Source organism: Candoia aspera, chromosome 2 (assembly GCF_035149785.1).
Source record: "Candoia aspera isolate rCanAsp1 chromosome 2, rCanAsp1.hap2, whole genome shotgun sequence".
NCBI classification, from domain to species: Eukaryota; Metazoa; Chordata; class Lepidosauria; order Squamata; family Boidae; genus Candoia; species Candoia aspera.
This window is the reverse complement of record NC_086154.1, coordinates 167,629,353-167,653,171: the sequence shown is the minus strand read 5'-3', so window position 1 is coordinate 167,653,171 and position 23,819 is coordinate 167,629,353. Positions and strand designations below refer to the sequence as shown.

Sequence of the window (23,819 nt, the reverse complement as noted above, 5' to 3'; positions counted from 1 at the left end):
TATTAAATATTTATGTACAGAATCAGTATTTGTATTATTAAAAATACAGTACCATTGGCTTGGTGTGAGCCGCTTGCTTGCCTTCTGATCCATGGAACTGTGTTTCTTTTTTACCCCATCCAACAGTAATAAACCTGCCTAAGAATCAACCAAATAAAGAGTATTTGAAGATTAACATTTCATATATTTGTCAAAAAGTTACAATCCAACTTTTCAGTATTTCCTTCTAACTCTCCAAATGTCTGCAAGGTTTACCGCCTGTTGTTGCAATATGCCACCCACTTCACATCCCATCCTGCATTTTCTACTCAGAAATTGGAACAGCAAGTTTTAATGTAGTTTTCCAGAAGCAAGCAAACATTGACAGATGTGTGATCATATAAAAATATTAACGATTACATTCTGCTCTTAAGTGAGGCTCCTCCAATTCTTTTCCTAACAAGATTTGCCCATGCTTATTTTGGCAATACCATTCTATCAACTAATCCAAGAGCATCAACGAGTCCCTCAAATGATTTTATTGAATCAAGGTATTATTCCTCAACTTGCCTTTCCATAACCATTAAAAGATAAGCATGACTGGTTACTCTTTGCAATAAAGTTATACAGAACAATATAAAGACTGACGAGATCACCCAAAATTCTTAATTTGGCTTTTCCTAATCCTAACCTGGCACTCTATGGAAGACTGGGGGCGATAGTATTTATGGGCAGCTTCATGACAAAAACATTCTCTAGACAGCTTCCAAGTTTAAAAAGCCCTCTCCACATTCACTATGTGCAAGTTAATGCTTTCATATTTGGTAGATTGCCAGCCAGACTGATGGCGACGTCACATGTATAGCCATACATGTAACAAGTGACTGTAAAATGTTGCTCTCTTTAAATTTACTGCCCTGGTACCAATGAACACACAGTCCCTTGACTTCAACCCATAATAGCTGGTAGAGCAGCCAGAGCTAGTTTCAGTCAATTCAATATCTCCGTGTATAACTCCCTTTCACAGAACTATAGTAATGCACTTGGTAAGGCTCCAGTATCTGTACTACCATCTCACCTTCTCCAAAGTCATCCTGGTGGATCTGTCTTTCTGCAATTGGTTCAAAGTCTCTTGTCATCAAAATCAGAGTCTGCTCACCTGTCACAGCACAGATATATAATGAGCTTTAAAATTAAAATGTTTAAGTGCCGTTGACCCAAACTGGCTTCACATTCCCACTGTGCAGAATCATAGAATTAGAAGGAGCGATCTAAGTTCTCAAGTCCAACCCCTGCTTGGTTCAGATTAAAGCTTCCTTGAAAGACATCCAGAAAGAGGGAGCCCACCAGTGCTGTCCACAGCAGAGAGGTGGGAAACAGTGGGAGCAATTGTGGCTTGAAGCCCCGCCCCTTTCTATCTGTGTCAATTCATACAAAGGGGCAGTGCTTTGAACTGCAGTTGTGCCGATCATTTTGGCCCCTTAGCCCTACCCACTACAGATGGTCCTGGAGCCCGCTGATCAGTAACCTGTCCCATTACCAAACAGCTGTTACTCTTAAGAGTTTCTTCTAACATTCAGATGGAATTGTCCTTCTTGTAGTTTAAATAATTATTCCACATCTGACTCTTCCAGGATAGGAAACAGAACTTGATATTTGTATTGCTGTTAAAATGATTGCTAAGTATGACACTCAAGTGATCTATGGAATAAATTTAGGGAGGGAAAACACAATTCTTAATCAATTCAAAAATGTTTTTACAGTAAATTTTGGATACCTCAAAGACCTTTAACTGAAAGAAGAGCTAATATAATTGCAGAATATTAATCATCTTTGCCATTAAAACAGTGTCATTATAGGTGTATTGTCGCTTGTTATGGTTAAATGCTAGATGATATTAATGCATGTTGTATGAACCCAACATGCTTTAGGCAAACAAGGAACAGTTAATGCAAATCCATGGCTGGTTACTATTTTGTAAACCATAGGCTGCAATGAGCCATTGTTGCCTCTGCCAGAATCCAAAAGACAAAGAAGGAAATTGAGAATATTTGTTTTGTAATTTTGATTTGTACCTGTAGCAAGAAGAACAAGTTCTTGGTCAGGACTCCAGCTCATTGCAGTCAGACCACTGTCCACACTCCCAACACATTCCAGCTGCAAAAGAATAAGACTTTAATACTGTTTCTGTCACCTTAACAGCAACCAACATTGACAACAAAATACATGTTTTCCATCATTTGTTTTCAAGTCAGGAAAAATAGGACCTGCTCAAATACAGATGGATGGTGATCACGTTCTAGTCCTCCAACACTCATCACTATTTCTGTAGTCTTACATAAGAGTTTCTCTCCATAATATTTAACTAGAAATGAGGAGCATAATGTCAATTATCATCATTACTATAGCTGCAGTGACACAGAAAACCTTGGCTCTTTGCTCCCATCTATTGATCACCTGCATGTTTACAGCCCATGTGTTGCAATGTAGCATAAATTTGCTCTTTTTTTCAAGAAGAAAATGCTAACTGCTTAAAAACAATCTCAATGGAAATTAGACTCAACATTTTCAGGTCAAGTTAAGTTCATCTTTATTTCAGCCATGCCTATTAACTGTTTACAAAGATCATAAAACTCCACTATCAATTAATATACTCCTCTTAAAGATTTTAAGCTTCAGCAAAGGATCGTTACCTTGTCGTGGTGCTGGAGCGAGCACCTCAATGATGCCATGAGCTAAACCATGAAGGGCCACCCAAGACGGGAAGGTCATGACAGAGGTGTCAGACTAAATGCGATCCCTGGGGAAGGTAATGGCAACCCACCCCAGTATTCTTGCTGTGAAAACTAAATGGATCAGTACAACCAGAGATATGTCGGTATACCATCAGAAGATGAGACCCCCAGGTCAGAAGATGGTCAAAATGCTACTGGGGAGGAACAGAGGAGGAGTTTAACTAGCCCCAGATGTGATGACGCAGCTAGCTCAAAGTCGAAAGGACGGCTAGCGGCCGACGGTGCTGGTGGTGAATGGCGAATCCGATGTTCTAAGGATCAACACACCACTGGAACCTGGAATGTAAGATCTATGAGCCAGGGCAAATTGGATGTGGTTATTGGTGAGATGTCAAGATTAAAGATAGACATTTTGGGCGTCAGTGAACTGAAATGGACTGGAATGGGCCACTTCACATCAAATGACCACCAGATCTACTACTGTGGACAAGAGGACCACAGAAGAAACGGAGTAGTCTTCATAATTAATAGTAAAGTGGCTAAAGCAGTGCTTGGATACAATCCAAAAAACGATAGAATGATCTCAATTCGAATTCAGGGCAAGCCATCTAACATCACAGTGATCCAAATATACGCCCCAACCACAGATGCTGAAGAAGCTGAAGTAGAGCAGTTATATGAGGATCTGCAGCACCTACTGGACAACGCGCCTAAAAGATGTTATTTTCATCCCAGGAGACTGGAATGCTAAGGTGGGCAGTCAAATGACACCTGGAATTACAGGTAAGCATGGCCTGGGAGAACAAAACGAAGCAGGACATAGGCTGATAGAATTTTGCCAAGACAACTCACTTTGCATAACAAACACTCTCTTCCAACAACCTAAGAGACGGCTTTATACATGGACTTCACCAGATGGACAACACTGAAATCAGATTGACTACATCCTTTGCAGCCAAAGGTGGCGGACATCTATACAGTCAGTAAAAACAAGACCTGGAGCTGACTGTAGTTCAGATCATGAACTTCTTCTTGCACAATTTAGGATCAGACTAAAGAGATTAGGGAAGACCCACAGATCAGCTAGATATGAGCTCACTAATATTCCTAAGGAATATGCAGTGGAGGTGAAAAATAGATTTAAGGGACTGGCCTTAGTAGATAGGGTCCTGGAAGAACTATGGACAGAAGTTCGCAACATTGTTCAGGAGGCGGCAACAAAATACATCCCAAAGAAAGAGAAAACCAAGAAGGCAAAATGGCTGTCTGCTGAGACACTAGAAGTAGCCCAAGAAAGAAGGAAAGCAAAAGGCAACAGTGATAGGGGGAGATATGCCCAATTAAATGCAAAATTCCAGAGGTTAGCCAGAAGAGATAAGGAATTATTTTTAAACAAGCAATGTGCGGAAGTGGAAGAAGACAATAGAATAGGGAAGACAAGAGACCTCTTCCAGAAAATTAGAAACATCGGAGGTAAATTCCAGGCAAAAATGTGTATGATCAAAAACAAAGATGGCAAGGACCTAACAGAAGAAGAAGAGATCAAGAAAAGGTGGCAAGAATATACAGAAGACCTGTATAGGAAGGATAACAATATCGGGGATAGCTTTGACGGTGTGGTCAGTGAGCTAGAGCCAGACATCCTGAAGAGTGAGGTTGAATGGGCCTTAAGAAGCATTGCTAATAACAAGGCAGCAGGAGACGATGGCATCCCAGCTGAACTGTTCAAAATCTTGCAAGATGATGCTGTCAAGGTAATGCATGCTATATGCCAGCAAATTTGGAAAACACAAGAATGGCCATCAGACTGGAAAAAATCAACTTATATCCCCATACCAAAAAAGGGGAACACTAAAGAATGTTCAAACTATCGAACAGTGGCTCTCATTTCACATGCCAGTAAGATCCTGCAAGGTAGACTTCAGCAATTCATGGAGCAAGAATTGCCAGATGTACAAGCTGGGTTTAGAAAAGGCAGAGGAACTAGGGACCAAATTGCTAATATCTGATGGATAATGGAAAATGCCAGGGAGTTTCAGAAAAACATCTATTTCTGTTTTATTGACTATTCTAAAGCTTTTGACTGTGTGGACCATAACAAATTGTGGCAAGTTCTTAGTGGTATGGGTATACCAAGTCATCTTGTATGCCTCCTGAAGAATCTGTATAACGACCAAGTAGCAACGGTAAGAACAGACCATGGAACAATGGACTGGTTTAGCATTGGGAAAGGAGTACGGCAGGGCTGTATACTCTCACCCTACCCATTCAACTTGTACGCAGAACACATCATGAGACATGCTGGGCTTGAGGAATCCAAGGCTGGAGTTAAAATTGCTGGAAGAAACATTAACGATCTCAGATATGCAGATGATACCACTTTGATGGCTGAAAGCGAAGAGGAACTGAGGAGCCTTATGATGAAGATGAAAGAAGAAAGTGCAAAAGCTGGCTTGCAGCTAAACCTCCAAAAAACCAAGATTATGGCAACCAGCTTGATTGATAACTGGCAAATAGAGGGAGAAAATGTAGAAGCAGTGAAAGACTTTGTATTTCTAGGTGCGAAGGTTACTGCAGATGCTGACTGCAGTCAGGAAATCAGAAGACGCTTAATCCTTGGGAGAAGAGCAATGACAAATCTCGATAAAATAGCGAAGAGCAGAGACATCACACTGACAACAAAGGTCCGCATAGTTAAAGCAATGGTGTTCCCCGTAGTAACATATGGCTGCGAGAGCTGGACCATAAGGAAGGCTGAGAGAAGGAAGATAGATGCTTTGGAACTGTGGTGTTGGAGGAAAATTCTGAGAGTGCCTTGGACTGCAAGAAGATCCAACCAGTCCATCCTCCAGGAAATAAAGCCAGACTGCTCACTTGAGGGAATGATATTAAAGGCAAAACTGAAGTACTTTGGCCACATAATGAGAAGACAGGACACCCTGGAGAAGATGCTGATGCTAGGGAGAGCGGAAGGCAAAAGGAAGAGGGGCCGACCAAGGGCAAGGTGGATGGATGATATTCTAGAGGTGACGGACTTGTCCCTGGGGGAGCTGGGGGTGTTGACTGACAGGAAGCTCTGGAGTGGGCTGGTCCATGGAGTCACAAAGAGTCGGAAGCGACTAAACAAATAAACAACAAGGATTTTAAGATACACTCCACTAACATGCACTAAACAATAGGTGTCAGTGGAGCTGTTAGCTCCTCCCTAATGTTGCAAGTTATGATGCATAATTTTGCCTCATTATGTGTAGGCTCAACATCTTAATTTGATGGCGTGTATGTGTTAGCCCTGTGAAGCAGGCCAGACAAGAAGCACAACCAAGAGCACTAGCTCTATCTTTACAGGTGGTCGTCGCTTAATGATTGCCCTGTTTAGCAACCAAAGTTATGATGGCACTGAAAAAGTAACTTTATGGCCGGTCCTCATACCTATGACTGTCACAGTGTCCCATGGTCCCATGTGATCACCATTTGCACACTTCACAGCCAGCAATGGAGAAGCCAGCAGTAAAATCGCAAGTCAGGGTCATGTGATGTTTTGCTTAACAATTGTGTCACTTAGTGATGGAGTTGCCACTCCCAACTGTGGTCATTAAGCAAGGGCTACTTGTATTGTAAGGTTATGTTAACAGAATCTTGCAAGACTTAAAATATTTCTCCCTTCCTTTCCTTTTACTCTCTGGAAAACTAGGGGAGGGGTCCTGTCCTAACAGTCAGGAATCACGCTGAGACAAGGAATAGGTCTCTAGTGTTCATTACTGCTACATAAGACAGAAAATCCTAACAAACTGAAGAAGCGTGGGAAAAACCCAGACAGATAAACCTCAAAAGTTAAGGCAGGTCTGATCTGTGTCTCTTTGAATGGCTGCTTAATTCCTCAGTACTACGCATGCGTTTCCCCCCCTGGATAGAGGCCCCCTCCTGCTCGCCATCAGTACTCATGAGAGGTCCCTTCTGAAAAGTTTCCCATGCCCTCCCTCCTTCTGAGGGCTGAGATATCTATTACATGCCAGTTGTACAGCCTGCAGCTCTCCCTCCTGTCTCCCAAGGTCATTCCCACATACCATTACAGTATGTGGCAAAATATTTATTTAGAAGACTTGTATAGCTGTCCAGCTCATATGAGAGTGACTCTGGGCAGAATACATCAAGTAAAAACCAATCAGAAAACTTTAATTACAAATAAAAATAATACAAAATCAAAGAAATTACATCCATAACCAACATATCAGACAACTTATGGCCAAAGCCAAGCAAACACGCATTCCATTTTCCAGAAGAAGGGCTCATCTATTGCCCTGGCCCAATAACTGGGGAAAACCAGGTTTTTCTAGCTTTCCAGAAGAGTTACAGGGTTGGGGCCATCTGAATCTCAGTGGGGAGGTGATTCCAAAGGGCAGATACTGCCACAGAAAATATATGGGCATGATGATTTATATCATTTATAGGTATTTTTATACTTACAGTACATGCAAGAAGCCAATATAATTCTTTAAAAGGTCAACAGCTATATTGAGGTTAACAATATTAAAACAAATACTTTTGTATTATGCTTTGCGTTGCTGCATTCTATTTCATTCCTTACTCTGGCATTGCTATACTTGCCATTCTGCCATACCTGGTGGGTGTTTAGATTGCACAGTATAACATCGCCAATTGCTGTAGCCACACAGACTGATTCTAGATCTGGCAAATCTTCCAGGCCCACAATACACCCACTTCCATCTTCTGGCAGAAAACCCTCAGTTGTTAAAGTAACTTCATTGATGACCTTTAAAACAAAGACAAGACAACGGTCATGAGAAATCTCTCATCTTTGTGCTAGATATCGCTTGGATCATTATTGGTAGCATTTCGAACTATTGACAAACACGTCCAAGCATGTTTGAGATATTTTTTATCTTTGTCTTGGTGCTGCTCCAAACTAGGGTGCAGGCATTGCCATTCTTCATTATGTCATGAAGTATCCCATCAAAAGGCTACTTAGCACACAGCACTTAAAATGAATGCAACATTCAGCTTCCTCTTGCACAAATTGGCAATAAAATATAGTTCTTAGATTTAGAAAGGGAATATTCACATTGCTGGAGTTAAAATCTCTGGAAGAAACATTAACAATCTCAGATATGCAGATGATACCACTTTGATGGCTGAAAGCGAAGAGGAACTGAGGAGCCTTATGATGAAGGTGAAAGAAGAAAGTGCAAAAGCTGGTTTGCAGCTAAACCTCAAAAAAACCAAGATTATGGCAACCAGCTTGATTGATAACTGGCAAATAGAGGGAGAAAATGTAGAAGCAGTGAAAGACTTTGTATTCCTAGGTGCAAAGATTACTGCAGATGCTGACTGCAGTCAGGAAATCAGAAGACGCTTAATCCTTGGAAGAAGAGCAATGACAAATCTCGATAAAATAGTTAAGAGCAGAGACATCACACTGACAACAAAGGCCCGCATAGTTAAAGTAATGGTGTTCCCTGTAGTAACATATGGCTGCGAGAGCTGGACCATAAGGAAGGCTGAGCGAAGGAAGATCGATGCTTTTGAACTGTGGTGTTGGAGGAAAATTCTGAGAGTGCCTTGGACTGCAAGAAGATCCAACCAGTCCATCCTCCAGGAAATAAAGCCAGACTGCTCACTTGAGGGAATGATATTAAAGGCAAAACTGAAATACTTTGGCCACATAATGAGAAGACAGGACACCCTGGAGAAGATGCTGATGCTAGGGAGAGTGGAGGGCAAAAGGAAGAGGGGCCGACCAAGGGCAAGATGGATAGGTGATATTCTAGAGGTGACGGACTTGACCCTGGGGGTGCTGGGGGTGTTGACGACCGACAGGAAGCTCTGGCGTGGGCTGGTCCATGAAGTCATGAAGAGTCGGAAGCGACTAAACGAATAAACAACAAATTGGAAATATATACAATTGTGGCATCCAAGGATAGAACGTTTTTACAGTTTAGAAAATTTTACAGAATAGAATTTTCTTTATATACTTGGATACTCCCAAGTTCTTTGAAAGACTATTAGGGCCCTCTGCATAGCAATTTTTTTTAAAGTAAAACCTCAATTTAACAGACTATCTGGGGAAAGGGGTGTCCATTAAATCTGAATGTCTGTTAAATACAAATTTCTGTAATTTACATTGTGGTGAAAGGTGAAAGGTCTCCTGTGTAAGCACCAAGTCATGCCTGACCCTTTGGGGGAATGCTGCTTTTGTGATGTTTTCTTGGCAGACTATAGAGCGGGGTGGTTTGCCATTGCCTTCCCCAGTCGTCACCTTCCCCAGCAAGCTGGGTACTCATTTTACCAACCTCAGAAGGATGGGAGGCTGAGTTGATCTGAGCCGGCTACCGGAGAATCCAGCTCAGGTCACGGGGAGAGTTTTGGTTGCAATACTGCTGCCTACCACTCTGCACCACACGAGGCTGTATAGTAATTTACATTACCGTGCTTAATTATGTACTTTACATAACATTAAAATACATTTATTTAAATTGTTCAGACTGATTCACCAAATAATGACCTTTTCTGTTATTTGGGAATGAAATCTGAAGCCTGATTTTCTCCATTGCACCTGAAGTTCATTAAATGGGGGTCCATAAAATTAAGGTTTTACCCATACTGAAAGTCAGCAGTTTCATTATCACTGATCACTAGGCACATTGTAGGCCAGGCTTTCTTACCTATAACTGCTTAGCCTTGGTGGTTAGGAATAATAATAATTCAAGCTTAACATATCTGGAGAACAATAGGGTGGCTAAGATCTATTTTTGATTCATGAGATAAAATAACAAAACTCAAGTTGGATTGGTGGCTGGGAACATGACATGAAGAGCATTCCCCATTCCTTGCATGGTACAGACATCCTAGCAAAGGCACAGAAAAATGGCTCTGTAACAGACCATGTGGCAAGGAAGTCTGTGCCCATAAAGATTTTTTTTTGTTTGTTGTTGTTTATTCGTTTAGTCGCTTCCGACTCTTCGTGACTTCATGGACCAGCCCACGCCAGAGCTTCCTGTCGGTCGTCAACACCCTCAGCTCCCCCAGGGACGAGTCCGTCACCTCTAGAATATCATCCATCCATCTTGCCCTTGGTCGGCCCCTCTTCCTTTTGCCCTCCACTCTCCCTAGCATCAGCATCTTCTCCAGGGTGTCCTGTCTTCTCATTATGTGGCCAAAGTATTTCAGTTTGGCCTTTAATATCATTCCCACAAGTGAGCAGTCTGGCTTTATTTCCTGGAGGATGGACTGGTTTGATCTTCTTGCAGTCCAAGGCACTCTCAGAATTTTCCTCCAACACCACAGTTCAAAAGCATGTTTACCTATATTCTTGATTATTTCCTCCTAAAATAATATATTTTATACATTCCTATACATTTTAACAAAGTATTTAGTAAAGGTTGCCTGCACTTATTCTGAGTGACGCTCCCACCTTGACTTGTTTTTAAATCCATCAACTGCATCTCTGCGGAGAGGAGAGTGAAAGATTGCTCTACAAACCACAAGCAGACCGGATTCTCCATGAGGAATACATAGTGTCAGAAGCTCAAATTACAAGTTTCTTGTGCCCAGACACTTATACAATTAAACCTAACACTATGAAGCGCCAAGGGTTCATTATGGACAGGAGTAAAAGCAGCTGATGTCATCCAGGTTTCCTTCCACAACCATTGCTAGGGAGACAATTCTTCAAACCCAAGAGCCATATCTGACATAACATGTGACCCCTCACCTCCTGTGTAACAGGATCGAGCTCCACAATTCCATATTCGGTGCTAATCACCACTGTTCCTCTGTCTGCGCGGACAGTGAAACCTTGAGGCGTCCCAAGAGCTCGGACTGGCTGGCATTCTTGAGCTCTCAATAATTTTAGGTTTCTCATCTTGTTCTCCACACACGCAACTGAAAAAGAGAGAGATGTTTTCCAACATTCCACACCGAATGATGACATACAGACCCCATAATGAGCTATAAAGATAGGAACAAGCTTGGCTCTTGATGATTAACTGAATCACCCATTGTTCTAAGCCATGTTCTAACTTAACCATGGTTACTGAATGAGTCACAGTGGCTAGATTCACACAACTTGCTAGCTATAAATCATGTGGTTAAATTCATAGAATATACTAAGCCCAAAGTGAAATCACAATCTAGCACCATTATGAATGAGCCCAGTGAATGATTAAGAACTAAACAGCTACAAGGACTGTGCTGGCTGGTTTTGTTTAATTTGCCTCAATAACACGAGGCACGTGGTTCTGGAGCCAGGGACTTCCATGTACAGCCACAGTGTATCTGAGAACACCACATGTTGGAAACCAACAACAGAAAAAGGCTATTGCCCTGCTTGGGGGCTTCCTGGAAAAACCAGTCTCACCAGAACACACACCTGGAAACAAAACAGCTTGGTGGTACTGAACTAAAGACCTCTTTGAGCAGAAAGAGCAAGATAATTCTTGCACTTTGCTTACCCTACTCTGCCGGTCTTAAAAGCTTAATATGTTTATGGCTGAACAGTATGAGGATCTAAGCCAGTATTTCTCAACCTTGGCAACTTTAAGATGTGTGGACTTCTGCTCCCAGAATTCCCAAGCCAGCATGCTGGCTGGGGGATTCTAGGAGTGGAAGTCCACACATCTTAAAGCTGCCACGGTTGAGACACAATGATCTAAGCAGCGGCTGGAACACGACCCTCCACGACTGCTCTGAAGTCTGGCCATGCTATCTTAAAAAAAAGAGAAATCTTTAGTTCAAGGTCCTAACATTTTGTCTTCCCTTTCCCCTTGATAAAAGCGGGTTACATCAAAATCCGCAAATGAGACGAGGAAGATACCTCCAGGCTCTTGACAGCGCCGCTCGCTTTCCTTGCAACAACTGCCCGCGTGCAACCTAACTAAAGACGCAGCGCGCCTGCCATCTTTAAAACCACTGACTGGCAGAGGCCACCCGGAGCATGCTCTGTGAGCCTGTGAAGCCGAAAAGAATGAGGGCATCCCGGCTGCTCAGTCGCGCGTGCTCAGTGTCCTTCTGAAGGCAAATTCGTGTGAGGGCAGAGCCGCTAACTAAATGCGCGTTCAGGCAAGGATCGTGATGATTTACGAAGGGACGCCTCCCGGTCTTTCCTGGGTTTTGCGTCGTCGCTCCATGGTTTTTAATGTTACGCAGGGTAATATTACAGCATCTTGGTGAAAACCAGCTGCTTTTAGCAGTGATTTTGCTGTTTTTTTCCTTTGTTAAAAATGCAAAATGTAATTATCGATATGGTCGGTAGTTTAAAAAATGGATTTTCAAAGCTAACTTTGGTTAAATGCTGGCTGAGTGGATGAAAGGGAGCAATACATTTGAAACGGGCTCTATAATATTCAAAGCATATGGAATGTCAAGTCGTGCTTGATAAGGATGAATGACGGGCTAGTTCTCTTTTAGATGGAGTTTCATCTCTGGCAGCCAGTGATTTCTAGATTGTGTGTCGGGCACATTCTTGTGACAAGTGTTTCAAGTCTCCCCAATTTATGCAGCATAGATCCACACTGCTTCTGTATTGTAGGAGGAGAACTGTGTTTGTCTGTGGTAGCCCAAAATCAAAAGGAGTCTGATTAAAAGGCAAAGGCACAAACTTTGGAAAGCATCTGCTTTTTAATGAAATTTGCTAGTCTGAAAAGTTGCTACCAGACTTCTTCCAGTAATAAATGAACAGGGTTATCCTTCCAAGGAGAATTAGGCATTCATCCAATGCATTCTTTCCTACAGCGAGCAGAACAGAGAAATCCCAAATCCTTCTCAGAATACAAAGAAGAGAAATGGTGGATTGACACATTGCACTAAGCCATAATATGATTTATTTTGGTTAAACATGTGTGAATCCAGACATTGTGGTTTGTAAACAATGGTTTCTGTCTCAGTGTGTTGTATGAACCTACCACCTGATGTTTATGGAATAAATTATCATTAAACAAACCATAACAGTATGATGTTGGAACAAGGTCGTTTGGGGTGAAATGATTTCAGAGCTGATTGTAGCTCTTTATCCATGGCACTTTACCTACTGAGAGATGGGTTCCCACTCTTATTTTTGAGGGCCCTTAAAATGCTTTTATTTCAAACTGCTTTCAGTGAAGAGGATGCTAGTAATAGAAAACATTAATAAAAATTTATTTTGACTTGGATTGTGCTTATTGCTTTTTACAACTGTTTTTGTTGCTTTTAAGATTAACTTTTATCTTTTTTAGGATTAGGATTTTGTATGCTGCTTTAGGGAAAGGCATCTTAGAGCTTTTAAAAATCAAATAGTATCACAGAATCCTAGAATTGGAAGAAATCATTCAGAACCAGTGTGGTGGAACGGCAAGGACAGGATAAGGGAGTCTGAAGTTCAAGTCCACCCAAAAACTCACTGGGAACTTTGAGCCAGCTGCACTGTCTCAGCCAACCTACCTCACAGGGTTGTTGTTGGGATAAAATGAAAGGAAGCTCCTATGAAAGCTACCTTGAACATTTGGAAGAAAGGCAGGATATCAGTCTAATAAATAAGCCCAATATCTCTATTAACCGGCTGCACAGTAGTAAAGCAAAATCTTAATCATAAGCTGATTGAGACCACTTAAAAGCTATGCTCTCATGCCACATATATTCAAGCTTTCCAATTAACCCAGTTTTCTAAATTCACACAACAGACTGAACCATAAACGAAATATACGGACTGGGAACACCCAAAATATGAGGCTAAAATTTATGTGTGTATGTATATGCATGCCTGTGTATGTACACGTTGGTCAAAGACTAATAACCGAGGCTAGCTTATGATTCAGCGGGTTGTATGAACACTGCCAGACAGTATCTAAACATTCTTTTTCTTAAGCGTGGATGCTCGGGAAACCCTGCTTCCGATTTTTAACGCAACCCCTCTTCACAGCCGTAAGAAGGTGCAGGTGGGTGGACTATGGTGGGGTTTAATACTCTCTGTAACCGCCGACTGCTCTCATCTGCTCTTTTAGCAGGTGGAACCCAGGGTGCAATCCGAGAAACATAAAAGTTGGAAGAGGCCCTTGGCGCCATCCAGTCCAACCCAATATTTTGCTCAGAACAAAAATACTGAACACAGCAAAGCCTCCCTTGAGGTAGTTGGCAGGAGGAAGAAGTGCAAACTCCTACGTCAGGCGACGCCTCTTCGATTCAACTCGAACCATCCGCAGCGCCTGATCAAGAGGCGATCGGGACGGGTTCTTGGGCGAGGCAGCCTCCTCGCTGCCCTTTCCGCTTGCTTCGAGCCTACCAGGATCGCCTGGCATCGCCCCGCCCCGTCAGGAAGCAGCTGTGCGGTCGCCTTGCGTCGGCCAGCTCCGCCGGGTGTCAGGCGGCGACTCGGGCGGCTGCGAGCGTTGCCGTGGAGGTCCGGGGACTGGCTGAGCGGAGGTAAAAAGAGCCGGTCGGAGCAGTGGCTTCCTTGGGGTAACGGCTAGCGCAGACTCTCGGGATCCGCGTTTTGCAGACGTGTTTCCTTGAGTTCAGGGGGGCGCATGTCTTGGGTGGGCGCACGTCCGTGAAATCTTGGCAGGAGCAGCTGTGGCTGGCCGTGCATTGCTCACCTGAACAACTCGCACTTTTTCTTGCCGCGTCTACTCTCCGGGGCTTGACGCCACTGATACGTAGCAGGTGACGCCGGAGCGGTCAAAGACATGTGCAGACACGCAGGGTACGGAAAAAAAGACCAGGGTTCGAGTTGCTTTGTTTTGCTTTATAGCCTGACGTTTCTCCAGGAGCTTTTTTCCCCTCACAACAAAGACGCTGCGAGGTAGGCTGATTTGAGAGGTGCAATATTTAATTTAATTTAATCAAATGGCAAATTGCGCTTTAAAAGAAGTAGACAGATTGGTTCCTTAATTTTCCACTGTTTTTTAAATAGTGGGGTGCCCATGAAAGGGTGGGAGTTTGATGCAGTCATCCTCAGTCTTCTCTCTATTAATTTTAATGTTCATTTGCTGCGGGAGGCTACAGGATTTACAGTGGAAAAAAGATCACCTTGGATTTAATTGGTAAGAATACAATTGGACCTAAACCCATGCAAAATAATCCTTCACGGTAGTGGTAATTGAAGATTAAACAATCATGCAAGCATTTTTCTCAATAAATTAACACCTGTATAAAATTATAGAATTGGAAGTGATTTAATCAACCATTGAATCCAACAGTACTGCTAAATGCAGGCTGTAATCCATTAATTTATTGATACTACAGCATGTGTCTTTTGGTCTCACCTTCAATAAACGCTCCAGGAAAGCAGTGCCTTTTTTGACATAATAGTTCCAGACAAAAAATTAGTCTTTCTTTTATAAAATGAGGAATTTTTACTTCCAGGAGCATAAACTTACTGAGTCCTGTGTTAACTAATGACAGGCACAAAGACAGTGATGGATGAACAAAAAAAAAGGAGGAAGCATTCCTTTTCCCCTTTCTTCTACAACACCTACCTACTTTTCTTCTCTCCCTCCCACCTTCCTTCTTTGAATTTAGATCATGCGTTGCATGTAGCCTATACAGTCAAAATGAAACTAGACATGAAAATTCATGCTATAATTACTTTTTGAAGGTGCTTTGTTCTAAGATATCTCCCTTAAGGTGAGTACCAAACTGACCAGATGGGCCTACTATCTTCCTTATGGAGCTATTTTTCTACTGGGTTTTGGACATTTTTGAGGCCTCCATTTGTGTTCATTCTTTTGCATAGGGACTGGCATGTTTGTCTAACACAAAATTATATAACAAAGAGGATAGTGGATATCACATTGGAAGTGCAAACCTTGATATTTGGCTAATGTTATTAGTTCCTATTATATTACTTTCAGAGTAGATGGGGGCAGGATTTTTCCACTTCAGTTTCTGGTAGGAACTCTTCAGGTTCCCTTTAAGACAGGGCTGGGCAGCCTTTGGTAACCCAAGGCTAAATGTCATAGCTTTGGAGAAGGCCGAGAGCTGTAGTGGGAAGAGTGGTTATTCAAAGTCATTGTGATCACAACTTTACGTTCTTTTGAAATGTGCCTCCATTGCATTATGTAATTTTATGAATGTCCAAAGTTCATCTCCTGTTTTGTCTACATCTATTGGCAAGAGAAGGAAATTAACGTAACACTGGAGAGAGGGAATACTTATATCCTCTTGTCCTATGCATTTTATAACCACCTGCTCAAAGAAGAGTTCAGGAGAATTAAAAAACATGCACATTTGAGCCATTTCATTGATCCTAATAAAGATAGATAGATAGATAGATAGATAGATAGATAGAGGGAGAGAGAGAGAGAGATATTAGCCAACAATAGGTTTTCAAAACAGTAGATTTACTATTTAATTACGGCTTTAGCAGGTCTAGTGGTTAAGGCAATGGGCTAGAAACCAGGGGACAGAGAGTCCTAGTCCAGCCTCAGGCATGAAAGCCAGCTGGGTGACCTTGGGCCAAGCACCCTCTCTCTGCCCAACTGACCTCACAGGTTGTTGTTGTGGGGAAAACAGGAGGAGGAAGGAGTATTAGGTATGTTCGCCACCTTGAGTTATTTATAAAAATAATAAAGGCGGGATATAAAATGAATGAATGAATGAATAAAATGAATAACACCCATTCATTTAAGTAAGGCAAATAGAAAAATCTTTTCTATATTTTGGTATTGAGGAAAAAAATACGTTCTATTTAGAATTTCAGATAATTTTAGGTGACTGGTCTTGTTGCATGTACTTGGTTATCCTTTACTGTTCTTAACCTGTGTCTTTTTTCCATTTCTTTCATTAGTATTCTACCATCAAAAGGTCGTCTGTTCAAGGAAACATGAAATCAGATAATGAAGACAGAGATGGTCTCGTACCTGGGACATCAACCATGTCACCAGAGGAAAAAGTGGCAGACACTGGGAATAGCAGTGATTATTTCACTGGAGATGTATCTTCTTGCCCTGAGGACTGGGAAAATGCTGATCTGAAACTTGGCCAAGAAACCCCTAAGAAAAAACTCTGTGGCTATTTATATAAATGTTCCCCTAAAGCACCAATCAAGGCCTGGAAGTCCCGCTGGTTTTGCTATGATGAAAATAAATGCCATTTACTTTACTACAGGACAGCACAAGATATTAACTCTTTGGGAAGCATAGAGATTTCTCTGGCAAGTTTTGATCTTAAAGTGGGAGCAGAGGAAGGTATTTTTGAAATCAGGACTCCCATCAAAGACTTTGTTCTTAAGGTACGTAAACACAGGGGAGATGGGCTGATGTTGCGGCTGGTGGCAGGAATTGGGACTGAAGCCCACAGGAGAGCTATGTCTAAAAGACTGGGAGCATTTATGGTAGAAATATAAATCAGCACATCTTTTGTTCCTGTTCATAGCACCAAAAAATCTGGATTCATCAAGTGTAGTTCATACCGCTCCATCTATTTGTAGATATATATTTGTAAATATTTGTAACTGGCATACAATTAATAGAGATTTCAGTTTTCTGTCTTCAGACCTTTTGTCATGGATGCTGAAGTAGTGGGGACAATTATAATTAAATCATATTGGCATATATTAAAAGAGTTCCATGTTTTTTTAACCTTGAGTAAGCTTCATGTTTCTCTTCCCATTTCAAAATGCTCTGTGATGCGGATGAAGCTTTTGTCTCCAGGTAATTGCCTTAAACATGATTTCCTACAAATACTTTCTTAAACAAAATATTCCATTGTAATATATAACAACAATCAGAACTCCCCCCCCCAATTTTTAGCATCTTTTGCATGTTAATTTTTTAAAAGGCCAAACTTCTGGCTTAATATTATTTCTTTATAAAACATTTCTCTTTTGCCTGCAAAAGGCCCTGATGCCATTTATAAACAAAACACCCCAAAAACAAGAAAGCAGGAAAACAGTTAACAGTAGAATTAGAACCTTTGGTCTTCAAACAAACCAACAAATAAAAGCCAAGCAGTTGAAAAAATGTTTTTGCTGCCCATCTAAAAAGTTTTCTGGGATGAAGCTAAAGTAACTTTCCTTGTGAAGGAATTCTATATCTGGGATGCTGTCAAAGAAAGGATCTTCTTCCAGATTTTTGTTAACTGCAATGAAGGTTGCAATGTGTAGATCCATATAAGAGGAAATCAGCTGTCAGATACTGTGACTCTAAGCCAACTAAGGCTTATAAAGCATTTTCCAGAATCCTGATCCTGAACTGAAAAGCAGATCAGCAGCTAGTATAGTTGGCACAAGACCGGTGTAATATGGTCTGAAAAATAAAACAAGAAAGCAAGCTGCAGAATGTGATTAGTAATAATGATTGTTTCTCATTCTTCTGCAGTGGATTATAACCAGAGATGGACAGAGCTCTTTCCTGCAAAAGTTGCAGGCTAGATTTTTATCATCCAAATGCCAGCCAAAACTTTGAGATTTTGCATAGATTTTGGTGGCTTCCTCAGACAATGTAGAAAAAGCTGTATTTCTAAGCCAGCTTTCTCCAACCTCCAGTATGTTAGGATTTCAGCTCCTAAATTCCCAATTAATATGAGTTTCAGCATCTTGGGAGGATGTTTTTGATAAAGTTGCTAAACAAAGGATTCAGAACTTTCCAGGTTTCAATATGCTACATAAAACATTACGAAGCAAGAAAATGATTTTGTTCTTGCCTGTGGTAGCTAAACGAATTCCCACTCAGTGCTAGAAATATTTAAACAAACTTCGTATTCAGATATGGCTTGAGAAGGTCTGGCTAGCTGCTATGCTTGAAAAGATTTCTAAAACAAACCACCACCCCACCGTGTACAAGATAAAATGAGAAATATTTTTTAATGAGAATAGTATGACATTGTTGGGCAAGCAGTAAGCTTACCTCCAAACATTCTCAATAGATAGATAGATTTATTATGAAACATGACATTGTATGTAAATAAAGGTAACTTTTTGCTGGTTGTATAAATACATTCTTTCCAGGAGAATCAGATTTTTTAAAAATTCAGTAGCATAATTGTTTAGCATGCTAGGAGTAAGCAAGAACATTGTGAGTGGTATCTCAAACCCGTCTGAAGAGCAACCATTTCGGAAAAGACTACTTTAGTCACTAAGTACTTGAATTATGACTATATCTGGACCTCTTTTCTCTTTTGTTCTGATTTTAAAATGAACTACAGGCTGTCAACAAACAAGCCATGATATATTGGCTACAACAGCTGCAGCTGAAACGCTGGGAATTTTGTAATAACCAGGCAAAGGGTTTTGATGAAGCCATGTCACCCTTTCCTTCCATAAGTGAGGCCCAGTGGAGCAGTGGTAAGTAATAACAGTACGAGAGCTTGGTCTTAAATTGCAACAGGAGACAGCACCCTCATCAGAGGCTATAGAGGCCAGGGCAGGCCGCTCCTGGTCCACTGACTGCCGGTGGTGGTGCCCTATTTTTCATCCCCCAGCAGGCCACCAGATTGTGCTGCTGAACATTGGACTGTTTTGGAAGGGGGAATAGAGTGAGAGTGTTTTGCCCCCAAAGCATCCTGCTTCTAATTTCGCACTCAGCCCCCAATAAAAAGGCTGAAAAAGATGGCTCCATCCTTTTTGGGGACATCATGCCTGCCTGCCTGCCTTCGATTAATTTTGAAGTTACAGTATTGTAGCATCTTTCCTTTTCATACTGTAATCAGTTCAGCATGATAACATTATTGAAGAAAATCAATAAAACAGCATTGCAGAATGGATCCTGAAGCCTTCCAGATGCATGGAAGGCCAAGCTGTGGCTCCTGATTTGTTAAACTTCTGTTTGCCCTGGTGGAGATCAAGATGAGGCCATTGGCTGGGGTTTGATTCCACATACCTACAGCTCTCTATCATACAAGAATTCTAAATGCATATATTTGCTGCAAAAGTTGTTTCCCTTCTTCCCAATCCTTCTTTTCTCTTCCTCTTCCATCATTCATAATCCTGAACATACTCCTTCAGTCCATATACTGTATGTTTGCAAGCAAAAGGCCTTCTACAGACACAATGCAAGTTGTCCTGTTTATTCCTAATAAACAGATGGGGTCATACCTGCCCTGTCTTTCTTAGTCCCACATCCCACAAAGCTCAAGCTCCATGCTGCTTTCCCTGAAACGGATACATTTTGTGAAATAGGTATTCATGCCACAGGAGCTCCATACACCTAGGCCCAAGCCATATGCTCCCATTTTCCAAACTGAGGGAAGGAGATATATAAAATCATACATTGGGTTCATGTGGTGTGCCCTGAAACTGATTTGAAGTTATCATGAGAGCTCAATATTTATAATTTGGATGTTGGATTCTGATTTATGTATTTGTCATTCGTATGTGTTGTAATAATTAATGAAGTTTTTATCACTGGTTTACCAGCTTTCTGTTCTTTTCTATTTTGTGCTCCTTAGTTCTTGTGCTGTATTTTGTTAAACTTCATACTGTTTAAAGCTGTTAGGCCCCATTTTGTGGGAAGTGAGGATGACAGCGTAATCAACACAATGAAAAGAGAATTTCTGTATTTCAGCTGTTGGGGGCAAAGTAACAGCAGGATGGGTGTGTCCCTGCTTTGTTATCAGGCAAAGGCTGAGCATAGGTTGCCCAACTGCAGCAGGCCAATTTGTCAACAGAGAACAGAAAAGTGCAAGTTAATTCTAGATCGCCAAGAACTATATTTTTAGAGGTCCTTAAGTAAGTTGCAGATCATGGTGTCTCTTTCCTTTTGAAGTAGGAAGTTAAGACAGTCTGAGAACTCGCCAATATTAACTTCTCCTCACTGGATTGTACCCAGTCTGTCCCCTAGTAGAATGAAGATCAGTGGCAGGATTCCCCCTTCCCCCAAACTCTCTCTAGATATAGTCTGCAGAGTTGAAGGAGAAGTGGTTACAAGGCAAAGGGCAGTGTTTGCACAAGAGGCAGTTGAGAATACTGGGATGCCTTGCAAGTTGTAGCCGTGCCATGGGAACTGTAGATTTAGCATGCCTGATTGCCAGTTGTTAAGCTGTATCTCTTTTTTTGTAGCTGAGGCAGAACAGGATTTTCTACCCCTTGTGAAAACTCCCACTGATGTAGTTGGCTTAAAGGCAGCTTCTCTACCAGCACCATCGACTTCTATCGCTCTTCAGAACATCTCTCTCAAGCATCCTTGGATTGAAATACAGTAACTCTTTCATCTATTTACATGCCAGAAAAGTAACCATGCTAAATATTTTGCAGCAAACTAGCCATGTTAATTTGCTGACATCTCAAGTACAAGTAAATGACCTTGTGTGCTATTAATTTACAGCAATGAAAGCCAGTCTGATCAGATATGTAAAATGTTCACCTTCTTCAACTTGGTGCCCTCTGGAAGTTGTGGACAGAATTCCCCTCAGCACAGCCAGCATGGCCAATTGTCAGAGACGATGGTAGCCGTACTCACCCACATCTATTGAGCTTCAAATCAGTGCTTGAAACAGGCACTGGTATTCTGTTGTGTATATGAGAGACATGGCAAGTGGTTCTTTCTGTGGGGGAGTGCCTTCAAGCCAGTCTTGATGCCTGGTGACTGCCTGGACACGTCCAAGCAATTTTCTTGGCAAGACTTTTGGAAGTGGTTTGCCATTGCTTCCTAGAGCTGAGAGGGAGGGACTGGCCCAAAGTCACCCAGCTGGCTTTGTGCCCAAAGTGGGACTAGAATTCAGGATCTCCTGGTTTCCAGCGTGGTGCCTTAATCACTACATCAAACAGGTTCTTAACATTAGTTAATACACAAAATAAATATTATTATAAATTAGTAATTAAAATATCACAATATAAATTATAAATTTATTAATAAACAACATGCATTTGTAGATAAACACATCTAACCTAAAAGATAAAGGAAAGCACAGCACTGTCATTTATTTATAGATAGTAAGCATGATTTAGGCTGTAGTCATGTATTCTATAGTAGAATAATAATCTGTGAGCTGTCACTCAGTTGCCTTCCCTGTGCAAAGTTGAATAACTCCATCCACTATTATTCACCTCTCAACCTACTACAGTAGTCAGTAGCTGGGTGGGGAGAGGGAGGACACACTCTGGTGCCTCTGTTAGCATTGCTTGGATATTGACCTTGTGGTATTCAAGATTCCTTTTTTCCCATGGCTGGTAGGAAGTCGTCTTGTAGCACTTTTGTAGTAGGTAGGGGTGTGTGTGTGTGTGTGTATACACATGCACATATACATATACATATATACACACACACACACACACACACACACACATATGTGCATGCCTTTGAGTCAGTTTTTAACTTCTGGTGACTGCCTGGGCAAGTCCCTGCAGTTTTCTTGGCAAGATTTCAGAATTGGTTTGCCACTGCCTGCTTCCTAGGGCTGAGAGAGAGTGACTGGCCCAAGGTCACCCAGCTGGCTTTTGACTAAGGCAGGACTACAACTCACAGTCTCCTGATTTCTAGCCTGGTGCCTTAATCACTACACCAGCAAGTGTTTAAACATTTTAATTATTTTAAAACTGAATACTTGTATTTATCTTGCTTTTTAGAAAATAATCAGCTTAGAAATTCTTTTAAATTGAACATTTAAATAAATGGTTGTTTTTGCACAGCATTAACTGCAAGCTGTCTCCAGCATAGTAGTAGAAATCCTGATTTCTTTATATTTGTTCAGTTTTCACTTCATGTCTGATTGTTGCTAAATGCATGACTTAGCTCTAATGAGATCCATTAAGTCTGAAGCACTTTAAGAGGTTTTTTCTGTGATGTGAGGAAAATGAGGCAAGATACGATTCAGCAGTCATCTAGTATTAAACAGTATACGTACAGTGTGATATTTGTGAAGTAAACCCATGTAACTTAACATACAGTTGAGTAAAAGGACTACTAAATCAAATATCTGTCAGTTGCCAAGAGACTTTCCACTAAATTTCATTGTCAGTGGATGTAATATGGTGAAATGATTGCACAACACTTTTTTCCCCCTTCGAGTCAGTTTTTGACTCCTGGCAACTGCCTGGAAAGTCCTTGCATTTTTCTTGGCAAGATTTTGGAAGTGGTTTGCCCTTGCCTGCTTCCTAGGGCTGAGGGAGAAGGACTGGCCCAAGGTCACCAGCTGGTTTTGTGCCTAAGGCTAGAACTCATGGTCTCCTGGTTTCTAGCCTGGTGTCTTAACCACTACACCAAACTGGCTGTCTTGCACAAAAGTAGCCCCGTAGATATTAATGGAGAACACACTCTAATATTTGATTCATTTAGACTTCGCTTATACCATAATTCAACAGCAGAGTGAGATGCTAGCTGCAGAGTACATGTATAGTTTAATGAGCACTTTTATTTATGAAGTGGAGCAAAAAGTGTTTCTTAATACTTAAGATTAAGATATGCTACATTTGAAAGTGCATGATCACTTCTGGTTTAAATCTCAGAAATGAAAAATATTGCTGAATAAGATTTAAAGTAGCTGTACTGAACTTTGCTTCTCTTTTACCAGTCAAGGAATGAAGAGTAAATTATAGGAAATAACATAAAACAGGTACACTTACTTAATTCTTCAGCACTTCATGGCGTTTAAGCCTAAACAACTAAACCTAACCACCAATTACTGTGAATTCTTTCTCTTCTCTGGTATTAAAAGCAGATGAAGTTGAGAAAACAAACACTTTGAACCTAGGGCTCCTGCAAATTCTATAATCCTTCGATCTCAGTAAAGCAAACCACAGTTGCTACCCTGCTAGACAAACAGGCATTTGTAACTGTTGGAACAATTGAATATTTTAACTGTTCATGTCAGGTGGGAGTTCCTGTTGATTTAGTGTTTCACTATACAAGAACATTTTCTGCATATTAGAGCTACCACATATGGGCTGCAGAAATCTGGTTGACCACAAATTGATTGCAAAGACCTGGCATTTTCTGCCCAGCTATGGTGGCCTATATTTTTGTTGCCATCTGGTGCTTGGTTGGATTTTGCAGCCCAGATATGGTAACCCTCCTACACACAGAAAGCCTGTATGGCGTGCTATGGACCCTGCCTATGAGAGATTGTCGATTGGCAGGGTCCAGGAAGAGGGCCTTCTCTGCCGTGGCCCCTGCTCTGTGGAACACGTTATCCCCAGAGGTGAGGCAGGCCCCCACTCTCCCGGGCTTCCGAAAGGGAGTGAAA

The 23,819-nt window shown here is 41.4% G+C and overlaps 2 protein-coding genes across 5 annotated transcripts in view; one reads left to right on the top strand and one right to left on the bottom strand.

Moving 5' to 3' along the window:
- ELP1 (elongator acetyltransferase complex subunit 1) overlaps positions 1-11,634 on the bottom strand; it is a 47,190-nt gene extending 35,556 nt beyond the window's left edge. Inside the window, exons 1-6 of one of the 3 annotated variants that reach the window (XM_063294791.1) lie at positions 11,545-11,634; positions 10,444-10,613; positions 7,333-7,485; positions 2,055-2,136; positions 1,058-1,138; positions 53-138 (exon numbers count right to left, since the gene is read on the bottom strand). In XM_063294791.1, coding sequence (XP_063150861.1) covers positions 53-138; positions 1,058-1,138; positions 2,055-2,136; positions 7,333-7,485; positions 10,444-10,593 — 552 coding nt within the window. In that variant the 5' untranslated portion in view covers positions 10,594-10,613; positions 11,545-11,634. Of the gene's footprint in view, positions 1-52; positions 139-1,057; positions 2,137-7,332; positions 7,486-10,443; positions 10,614-11,544 lie in introns of those variants that run through there. The other 2 variants (XM_063294789.1, XM_063294790.1) reach the window with 2 other exon arrangements.
- A 2,409-nt stretch (positions 11,635-14,043) lies between these two features.
- The window catches only part of TBC1D2 (TBC1 domain family member 2), a 33,116-nt gene continuing 23,340 nt past the window's right edge, over positions 14,044-23,819 (top strand). For both annotated transcript variants that reach the window (XM_063294776.1, XM_063294777.1), the window contains exons 1-4: positions 14,044-14,123; positions 16,489-16,932; positions 18,846-18,984; positions 20,698-20,836. In XM_063294776.1, coding sequence (XP_063150846.1) covers positions 16,525-16,932; positions 18,846-18,984; positions 20,698-20,836 — 686 coding nt within the window. In that variant the 5' untranslated portion in view covers positions 14,044-14,123; positions 16,489-16,524. The remainder of the gene's footprint in view (positions 14,124-16,488; positions 16,933-18,845; positions 18,985-20,697; positions 20,837-23,819) is intronic.